The 11,131-nt window shown below is 38.7% G+C and overlaps 1 protein-coding gene across 1 annotated transcript; it reads left to right on the top strand.

The window, feature by feature from the left end:
- Positions 1–548: 548 nt before the first annotated feature.
- Positions 549–1,260, top strand: LOC105922552 (perforin-1). The gene has a single exon (XM_021314121.1). It carries the CDS (start codon positions 571–573, stop codon positions 967–969), a length of 399 nt encoding a protein of 132 aa, XP_021169796.1. The 5' UTR covers positions 549–570; the 3' UTR covers positions 970–1,260.
- Positions 1,261–11,131: the final 9,871 nt, after the last annotated feature.

Here is an 11,131-nt window from a genome sequence, read left to right as displayed (position 1 = left end):
CCACCTGAAGGTAAGACATCCTCAGTAGCCTTTAATATAAATTAATGTTGTAGTTTTGTTACGCTTCAAACTAATTTTATTTTGGTTCCCAGACTAAACCATTAGAATAAAGTGGATATTTTACTTCTAAATGGTGTCTTTAGAAGTGACATTATCATGATCTTTTTTGTAAATCAAACAGGAAGCAGAAACTAAGCTTTGGTTATAACTTATTTTTATCCAGTTTTCAAGTTGTTTAGGGATGAAAGCACTGATAGCATAGTAGTGAACACGGTGATATGTGCTCAACAATACCTGAATTACTGGTCAGAGTTGTTTTATATTTAACCTTAATGGTGGAATATCTGCAGGGAGAGTCTAAGTAAGGAAAGCTGTTTGGAGAACAATGAAGATACAGAAATTAGAACCAGGTTAGAAGGTTCTAGGAGGGGTAGAAAAAATGTTTTTTTTTCCTTATCATTCGAAAAATGGTATACAGGCATGTAGTTTTAACTAATCTGAAGAAATATTTTGGATTTCACTTGAAAGAATTGAAAGAATTTGTTTCTCCTCCTCAGTCTCCTTTGAGTCATGGCCCCCAATCTTCCTGTCCTGCTCCTGGTCCTGTGTGCTCTCAGCTTGGCTCAGGCCCAGCTTAGGCTTTTCAACCTTCGGGCCAGCAAACTTCCCTCTGACCTGTTTGGAACCACAGACGGTTATGTGAAGGTGTTCTGTGGTGCAGCCACCCTGGGTAAGACTTCTGTTCGTAAAGACACAGTCAACCCTTGGTGGGAAGAGGAGTTTGCCCACTTCCAGGCTCAAGAGAATGAAGTTCTGAGGCTTGAAGTGTATGACAGTGACCTTGTCTTTGATGATCTGTTGGGGGTGTGCCAGCGTCAGATGCAGCTGGGAACCCATCAACATGACTGCTATCTAGAAAAAGGCGGCACACTTCACTATTCCTACACCCTTGGACAAGAAAGCCAGTAGGGTTGTGTAGATCTACATAACATACTGGTGTGACACAGTCGACATCCATTATTCCCACTCTTTATATTGATGTATGTGATTTTGGCTCAGTGATTCCATATCTTAGATCCAGTATTAATATAAAATCCAAATAAGAATAATCTTTATTTGGCCATGATTGTGTGCACAAGCAAAGAATTTGATGTCAGTTACAGCACTCACAGCATGCAGACATTTGGTATAAATGTATGACTAGATTGTTAAAATGTTTGACCATTTTAATACTACAAATAAACCATTACAGCAACAAAACTCTGTCTGGTTATTCACAGTGACACTGTGCAACGTTGTAAAATTACATTTCTAATGCATGGTGGGATAATAACCGACTCTAACTTGTCCTTACTGCATGTGTGAATATGTGTGTGCATGGTTGTCTGTTCTGTGTGTCCAATCAAAGACTGACTTTTCCAAGGTGTACCCCACTTGTGGCCCACTGTTGCAAAAAGGCAGCAGGAATCCCAGAGCCCTGTGACCCTGAAAGCTTAGTGTCGGCACTGGAAATGTATGGATGAATGTTTACTCAATCAGCAGATGTCCTTTTACATTCACAGTCTCAAAATGATTTCTTTGTTTGTTGTCTAATTCTTTGTGAACACTGTTCAGTAGACTGACAGGTTGGAAGATGTGTTTCTATCACCCTGATTTTGAGTTCCATGCACAGATTGTCTAAAAGATTCAAGTCTGGATTCTTTAAACAAAACAGATTGGTCAAAAAGTTTTCTATCTAAGGAACCCAGCGGGTTTCATCCAGTTATTGACAAGCAACATTCCCTCCTCGAAAACGTTGCAGCCACACTGGACAGTCACTGGCTATGTGTTGTTAACTTTGCAGCAATCCCTCATACCAACCATGCATGAGGTGCCAGTCTCCTTTAAAACAAAAACTATGCTGTTAAGAATTACAGGATCACAGAGGCAGGAGTTGGAGAAAGCAGTTAGCCTGGGAAACAGCAAATAACGCACCGACACCAAGGACTTCATAGATGTGGCATGCATAAACAAATGGACAGTTATCTTGGGGCAGAATGGATACGTGGACCCTGGAGCCAGGCTATTTCACAGTTTAACATTGACACGTATCCCAAAGTGGACAAGGGAAGGATCGACCAATCCTGGAGCAGTTCCTTGCTGATCCATATAAGCTGACGTATGCGAGAGGTTTGCACTCTCATTACCCTCTCCACATTGTTTTATGTATGAGAGTCCAGTACTGAAGCTGTGCCCTTCCTCTGGCTTGTTAGATTAAATATGTTAAAGTATGGTTTCTGTTTCAAGAGTCATTTTAATACTAAAATAAAGAAGACCACTTTTTCAGGGCAAAGAACCTGGGAGGGGTGAAACAGGGTATAGTTAAATCTAACACTACGGTTTGTTTAAACTTGTTACGGCTTGTTTTTTGTTTTGCTCCACAGTCGTCTGATAGTGCTACCAGTGTTAATACAGCATGAATAGGAAACATTAAGAAATGCCAGAATGCACCTTGTTTACACCCTTATCATTATTTTGATTTGCTTGTGTTTACTCAGAAAAACATCTATTTGATATTAGATGACTGAGTGCTAATTAACATTATCTATTTGAGATAAATGTGCACTCACCTGTCAGCATTTTACATGGATTGCCTGCACACCAAAAAAGTCAACTTAACTGTATACTTCATGCCCTGGAAATCTCTGTATTTTATATTGGATATTTTCAACCCATCTATTGAATTTAGTGCATTAGTTGATCTTTTCTTCATCAGAGAACAGCAGCACTGCAGCCAAAATATGGCCTTTTTTGACTTGCTGTATATTAGCCAGTCCCTAAGCTTGATGTATCATGAAACTGTTGACCTTTTAGGGTTTTGTGATTTTTATTTTACTATTACAATTAAATAATAATAATAATGTTATGTTCATAGTTCTTTTTTCCTAATCCACCTCTTATATCTTTCAATCCTTATGTCATTTTGTCTGTGTTGTGTGCACCTGCCTGTTGCTTTAATTCTATAAATGTCCCTGTCATGGGATAAATAAAGGATTAGCTAATGTTACCTTGTCTTAAATAACTTTTAATAGGATATATGTACTGTGTTCTTTCAAGATCCTAATTACATTTTCTGTATGGGCTCCAGTAACATATGATAGATAATATCTACATTGAAAGTTAACATGAACTGCTGCTGAAGATGACCACTCTGATCTACCTGGATGTTCTCTGGAGGACTGAAACGCCTCAGTCAGTGACGTCAGTCTGTGGGTCAGTCGGAGCAGTGAGAGAAGTTTTGTCTCCTCTCTCCGTTTTTGTCGCTCAACGTTTTCTTGCTCATGGTTTTTAACGTGCTTAGAAAATTTGTTGTGTTCCCACTGAATTTAACTGGCTTTTTACAAAACATACAGCATGATTTCATTTACGGTATTAAAATAGAGCCAAAGGGCGCTTCTTTCCCTCTTCAAGTTTTTCCGCTGCTGCTGTCTCTCTCTCTCCGACACAGACTGCTGCTGCAGTCGCGCGCGCGCTGACTGACAGTCTGACCATTTTTCAGAGTGTCAGTTTTGCCCCCATGGGAGACTCTGCCAGACGTTCCCAGCAAACCCTCACAATGCATTTGGGCCTACCAGGTCGGACCAGCTTCCTCCCCCACCATCGGAGCCAGTTTACCACCAGGTAGTGGTCGGTGAAGAGCTCTGCCCCTCTCTTCACCCGAGTGTCGCATGCGGCCGCGGGTCAGATGAAACAACAACTACAGTATTATTATTCTGTATTAAACTGAATAATATTACCGTAGGTACAGCTGTTGCCTATCTACCTTTTAGTGCCAAACATTTATGGTATCCTGTTCATGAAGTTAAAAACAATTCAGTGCAATTCAATTTTATTTATATAGCACCAATTCCCAACACGTCATCTGAAGGCACTTTACAAAGTCAAATTCAATCAAATCATACAGATTGGTCAAAAACTTTCCTAGCCAAGGAAACCCAAACATGCAAGGAAACAAACGCAAAGGATTAAAAATAATAATTTCCTTTTCAGTGACTGAGAAAGAAATTATCCTGAGAAAGATATACGGGAAATAACTTCACAATATGTAGAAAGAGCAACCACAACACACAGCAAAAGTATTTCCTATACCAACATGTAGCAGTTTGTTTTTTTCTACATGATGTTTCTATTGCAACGTTTTATTGACTTTTCCATTTTTCCTGTATGGAGCTGTAACATGTTGCAGTGAGAGACACATGTGACCTGTCACCTGTGGAAATCCCACGCTCACCTAGTGTGATCTGGCAGCTGTGACTTTGGAATCTAAGCAACTCCCACAGCAGAACAATATGATTCTATTGGCTGGACTGTGTTTTGCTTCACACACCTCCAGAAGAAGTGATGATACGTGGCAGAAATAACAAAGCTAAAAGGGGTAACAAACAGGAATAAAAAATCCTGCTTAAAAGTCATAAATTGTCAGATAAAATCAGCCACAGAGACAATATAAACCACTAAGACAAATAAACTGACTTTATTAAACATTGGATCTGTCGGGGAAATAATTTTGTATTCAATGATTTCATTACTGACCATCAGAGGTGGGTAATAACTAGTTACATTTACTTGAGTAAGTTTTTGAGCAATATTTACTTCCAGGATTAGTTTTACTGCACTGTACTTCTTACTTTTACTTGAGTAACTATTATGAAGAAGTATCACTACTCTTACTTGACTAAAATGTAGTTAAATAAGCCTCTTGATATTTTTGACCATTTAAATTCCATATTTATATATCCCTTCATTGGCTTCTTGTTAAACCAAAAATATGATTTTAACTTCTTTTTGTCACATATAAAGCCCTTAATAATCAAGCTCCATCATATATCAGAGCTCTGATTACCCGTATGTTCCTAACAGAGCACTTCGCTCTCAGACTGCAGGTCTGCTGGTGGTTCCTAGAGTCTCTAAAATTAGAATGGGAGGCAGATCCTTTAGCTATCAGGCTCCTCTCCTGTGGAACCAACTCCCAGTTTTGGTCCGTGAGGCAGACTAATCTTAAAACGTTAATCTTAAAATCTTACCCTGAGCTATCTCTATAGTTATGCTGCTATAGGCTTAGGCTACTGGAGGAAAACAGGGTCTATTTCTCTCACTCTACTGAGTTCTCCTACTGTTCTCCAATTTCCATTGCTTGATTGTTATGTCATATTTTACCTTTTTGTTCTCTGTCATTTTTTTCTTCATAGTAGGTACACCTGGTCTGGCGTTCTGCTAGCTGTGACATCCTCCAGAGAAGACAGATCACCCGCTATTACCATCTAATGTAGAACAGATTACTGGATCAATGTGAGCTTCTGTTCTTTTTGTCTCTCTTGTTGTGCTTTTGCTCTGTCTTCTGTAACCCCAGTCGGTCAAGGCAGATGACCGTCCACACTGAGCCTGGTTCTGGTGGAGGTTTTTCCTTCCCGTTAAAGGGGAGTTTTCCTCTCCACTGTCACTTCATGCTTGCTCAGTTTGAGGGATTGCTGCAAAGCCATGTACAATGCAGACAACTGTCCCTGTTGCTCTACGCCCTTTCAGAAGAAGTGAATGCTGCTTGATGCAACTACTGGGTTTCCTTAGATAGGAATATTTTTTGACCAATCTGTATGATCTGAATTTGACTTTGGAAAGTGCCTTGAGATAACCTGTATCATGAATAGGCGCTATATAAATAAAATTTTATTGAAATTCAATTAAATTAAATTCAATTTCATTTATATAGCGCCAATTCATGAAACATGTCATCTCAAGGCACTTTACAAAATCTAAATCAATCAGATTATACAGATTGGTTCAGAATATACAGATTGGTCAAAAAAAATGTCCTATATAAGGGAACCAGTTGATTGCATCAAAGTCTTGACAAGCAGCATTCACTCCTCGAGAAGCGTAGAGCTACAGGGAGAGTCGAAATTAATTGATATGGAATTGTACAATTCAATTACTAGGCAATATTTGTTTGTTTTGTTCATTTTTAAAAATGTTTCCTAACATTATCTTTTAAACCCATAACATGATTTCTCTTTAGCTTTCCACTAACTGCGTAAAAATAGTGCCCCGAGTTATTATGTTTGGTGTTGCATCCTAATTGACAAGCTGAATTACAACTTCTTGTAAATAAATGGCTTCATGGCTTCAAACACTGGCCTTGCCCTTTTTCATGATTGAAAGTGGATATTACAAAAACAACATACATAGTGAATAGATATCACCCTATTTTAAAATTAAACCAATATAATATATAGGCATATATTTTTGTAATTATAGAAAATAAGGTTGCTGTGGTAAAAGTCATTAGAAAACGAAAGTAAAAGTGGCTAAATATTTAGTTAAAGACTTAATTTTAAACATTAAAATGCCTTACCGTTTTGGGTAACAAAACAGGGCTGAATGGCATTATGAGTGACTAAATAATTAGTGTTTCAGTTACAAATATTATAATGTGTTGTATGACATGGGTTGTATTGGACATATCTATAACAATGTCCTTTTGTATCTTTCATTTCACACTATTGAAAAAATACTTCTTTAACATACGTGTCTTGCAATATTATCTAATTAATACATTAGATGCAACTCGGATGAAAAAAAATTTTTTTCATCCGAATTGTGGAAATGAGCTTCCATAGTGTATCAACCCTCCAGACCACTCAGGTCTGCAGATTCAAGCCTGCTCTGCATACTCAGAACCAGAACCAAACATGGAGAAGAATCATTTAACCCCTATGGTCCCCTTATCTAGAACACATTTCCAGAAGACCGTAAAGGTGCTGAAAGCCTGAGTTCCTTTAAATCAAGATTAAAAACACATTTGTACAACTGTTCTAGTTAAACTGTAAATGGAAACCTAATTAGTGTAAGTTGGTAGTCCAACTGTTTTTGAAATAATTGTCTGCTTTTAGTTTCCATTTTTCATTTTTCTGTTTTATTTTGTTTAAAATTTCCTACATGTTATTCCAGCAGTTTTTTTACTTGCTTTTATTCTGTTTTCTTCCTATGTTTTAATCATGTTAAAGCCCTTTCGTTATACTCAAATGTACAATATAAATAAACTTGCCTTGCTGTCTATATCCACCAACAGTCATCCTTTCCACACAGACACCTGCTGCCGACCAACTATTAGGATGAGTCATTCTGATCATGTGGGTGAAGTAGCTCTATGGACCGAGTCATCAGGGACATTGTCAATAAAAACACCTGTCTCTATATAAATGTAAAGGTTTTCACACTTCTAGTCAATAAAAGTTTTTGGAAGCTAGAACAGTCTATTATGGCTTCTATTGTAGAACAAGCTAAGGAAATTTTAAGGTATAGTTGTATATGTAAGTATATATAAATTGCCAATTGACTTGGAACACAATGCCTAAAATGCCTTTTCTCTGTTCCCTACACTCCTTGAGTTCAGAAGCCTTAATGATTTGCATGAATCATTAAGGCTTCTGAACTCAAGTTGTGATGTGTATTTTGTCTTCAACAAAATATACATCACAAGCCTGTTCAGATACTAGACTAAGAATGAGTTTTAAAGCAGCCAAAGTCTAGTGGACGAAGATCATCTTGAAGATCTGAAGCTGTACCTTAGCTTTGAATATAATGATCTTTTGGAGAGTAAACACAGGTATTGGAGGCTCAATATTTTTAAAAAGTATTAGGTACATGTGATTTATTGCATACTAATTTACTTTGCTAATAGCTGACTCATCTTCCTTTATCTTATAGAAGTGGCAATGAAGCAGCTTTACTTCTTTTTTATACTGGACAGATTTCTAACAACTACAAGTAAATAGTTTAAGCAGAGCACATTTGTTTCCCCAGACAGTTCTGTTATTGCATTATTGTTGAATTTTAAAATGATACTAACAAAGGTAATAAAAACTGAGCTGAAACATCAGACAGACAACAGCGGAGGGATTGAATAAAAAAAGTGTTATAACAGAAAGACACAGAGCACTTTATTCTGCATGAGCCTGTGAAAATACCAGAAAAGTACTTTCCATGCTTTAGACACTTCTCAGTGTTACTGATAAAATTATAAACACTTCCAAGAAAGTAAAACCTGTGTTGCGTAAGCTGGGAGAGCAACAGCTTGCGCCTCAGTCAGTGTTTTATTTCATTTTTTTTTAATCAAAATGATTTAGTCTCCTCCCATCAATCTGAACCTTAAAAAGCAAGTCTAACACTCAGCATGGTTAGATGCACAGTTTCAACTCTACAGGTAAGACTTTGACAGCTTATTTGTGTTCTGACTGCAGGTGTTGCTGTTTCTCCAGCATTCCTTTGCTCCTGCTGCTCTGCACTCTAGGTGTGGCTCCCTTAAAGCTAAGAGTGTTCAACCTGAAGGCAAGTAGTCTGCGTCCTAACCAGAACAGCAATGCAGATGGCTTTGTGAGGGTATACTGTGGTTCTGCCTCTCTGGAACAGACAGAGGTTTACAACGACAGTCCAAACCCTTCATGGGGAAAGAGCCATACGTATGAGAGAGCCCTGCAGAATGACCTGCTGGAGCTCAAAGTTATGGATAAGGATGTTGCCTTTGATGATGAGCTGGGAGTCTGCCAGTACCGGATCAAGGTGGGAATCTCCCATCCCAGTTGCTCTCAGAAAAAGGAGGGCATCCTCCGCTTCTCCTACTCCCTCAGCTGAGTGCTCAGTCAGACATGCTGGGATCCTTCTTTCTGTCCTGCTGCACACAGCTTGCTCTGCTCACTCCTCTGACAGAGTCTGGATCCTATCTAACCATGAACCTAAAAAATGAAACAACCAACATAATCTAATATTTGTACTAAAAATTCATATTAAAATAAACTGTGCTGCAACCAACATACAGTGTCTTTAGTTATTTGCTTCACCTTGTTTAGTTGGGAGAAAAAAAATGAATGGCTTAATGAGGCTGACTCAGAGCTTACAGTTTAAAGCTAGAGTCGCCTTGCTCTTCCGCTCTTCAGGGGGATTGTGTGAACAAAAATGTCCCAAATCCACTCTGGTCTTATTTCTTTCTACTGAGGCCTTCTTTTTCTTCTCATGAGCATGAATGCTTTTTGCAACTGTCAGCCATGTTCAAAGTATACGGTAAGGGCAGCGGAGCTACAAAGAACAGCTAACCCCAAAGCAAACCGAATACATAAACACTAGAAGTGCCCATGCGTAGCTAGCAAGTGGAGACTAGCAAGGAACAAACATGTACACAGGCGTTACGTGAGCGTGTCAAAATTATTTGCATGTGGAATGACCAACAGATAAGGCGATACCCCCGGAACTTGAGGGACAGAGGAGGGAGAGCAGAACAAAAACTCTGACCAATCACTGCTGTTTGTACCGAAGGGCAGTGATTGGTCAGAGTTTTTACAGGCTTGCAGCTCCCACAGAGATCGATTTTTTTTAACCTTTTTCAGAATAAGTAATGTATTGACTACTGTCAGGTTGAAAGCACCATTTTACCCAGTATACTAAAAAGCGTTTCTGAACAGGATTACCAACTATAGCTTCAAAGCTTTATGGCAGCACTCCGCTTCTGTTGACCCAACTCTTCCTGGCCACACGATATTCAGACTTTTACCTTCAGGTCAGCCGGACAGAGCGCTGATGGCTGAAACGAGCTGAGACAGAACCAGTTTCTAAGCCCCAGGCAGGTTTTCTGATGAACACCTTAGGGTCAGGGTAGCCAGCTATACTACTAAACCTCTCCTATACATACTGTCCCTGTTCTTACACTTTTTCCATGAATAATGTCTTTCTGTTATAGACTGCTGTTTACTGTTCTGCCTTTTGGAAACCATAGTCAAATTCCTTGTTTGTACCCTCAAACCTGGCAAATAAAGTTATACAAGTTTTCAGGAGTGAATGCTTCTTGTCAAAGATTCGATGCGATCTGCTGCATCTCCTTAGACAGGAAACCTGTTGACCAATCAGTCTGTATGATTTTATTGAAAGTGTCTTGAGATAAGATGTTGCTGTTATGTAAATAAAATCAGTTGGACAAGCATAGGAGTGAATTTCTGTAACACTTCTTTTTCTCTTTTGTTGCTTCAGTCTCTATGTCTTCAGGTTAAACCAGTTTAGCGTTTGTCGGTTTAGGCATTTTCCATGCTAGTCAATGTATCTCAGGTCTCAGCTAATCAGTTTAGAGCGGTTAAGTTTGCAGTTGTAGCGTTATATACACCAATGATTGAAATACTGGGGGTCTTTCTTAGATATCCTTGAGATGTTGACAAAATACTCTTGAATAGGTTGTACAGATAGTTATAGGTCTCATGTTTATACGTCTACTCCCGTTGCCATCTTGGTCGATCCCCCAGGCAAGTACACATCGCAGTAGCAAACAGATACCCAATAGATGTATTCGGATGGAGCCATCCCTTCTTGAAACTTCAGCCTCCTGATGTAATTTTTTATACTTGAACAGAAAAAAAACTGACAGTCAAAACTGCACTGTCATTGTCATGGCACCAGTTCCCAGCTGTTGCAAATGCTAAAGGATCAATAAACAAAAAATTTTTCGCTACATGGGCTGTTGAGCACTGTATGTAGACCACAAGATGTGACAAGTCACGTCTCTCTCTACCTCCAGCACCCCTTCCTTCCCCTGACTGGTGAACACAAGAGATGGTGTGACGTCTAAAAAGAGATGGCTTTAGTTCTTCACATCACCAATTTTTAGTTCCATCTAAAATAATGACATTTGACTTGTTGCTCCTTTAAAGCAAACTTTCTTCTGAGGCAGGGGGTTTGTTCTCCAATATATTTTAAACTGCGCCTGTATTTGTATTTTATAAGCAGCACCTTTTGTCTGATGGCCAGCTAGATATATGGATGGATGTAGAGTGGAACTTAAAACTCATCAACTGATCAGATAATTGCAGGCGTTGCATTAATGAACTACAGCTGGAGGGACATTTATTCTAATATCAGAGATCCATGTTACTATTTTTAGATGAACTCTAGATTAAATCTCTAAGCCTGCTCCGTTATGCAGCTCATCATGAAGAATATGTTGGACCAGAAGCCCCATTCCCCCAAAGCCAAGTCCATAATAGAGCATCTTAGGTTTATCAAGAATGGAACAAAGCTGAAAAAATAAAGAAATAAAAATAGCTTCTGCTTGCAAATA

This window comes from Fundulus heteroclitus, unplaced genomic scaffold (assembly GCF_011125445.2).
Source record: "Fundulus heteroclitus isolate FHET01 unplaced genomic scaffold, MU-UCD_Fhet_4.1 scaffold_40, whole genome shotgun sequence".
Lineage (NCBI taxonomy): Eukaryota > Metazoa > Chordata > Actinopteri > Cyprinodontiformes > Fundulidae > Fundulus > Fundulus heteroclitus.
Note: the sequence above shows the minus strand (reverse complement) of the source record. Positions and strands in the feature narration are given on the sequence as shown.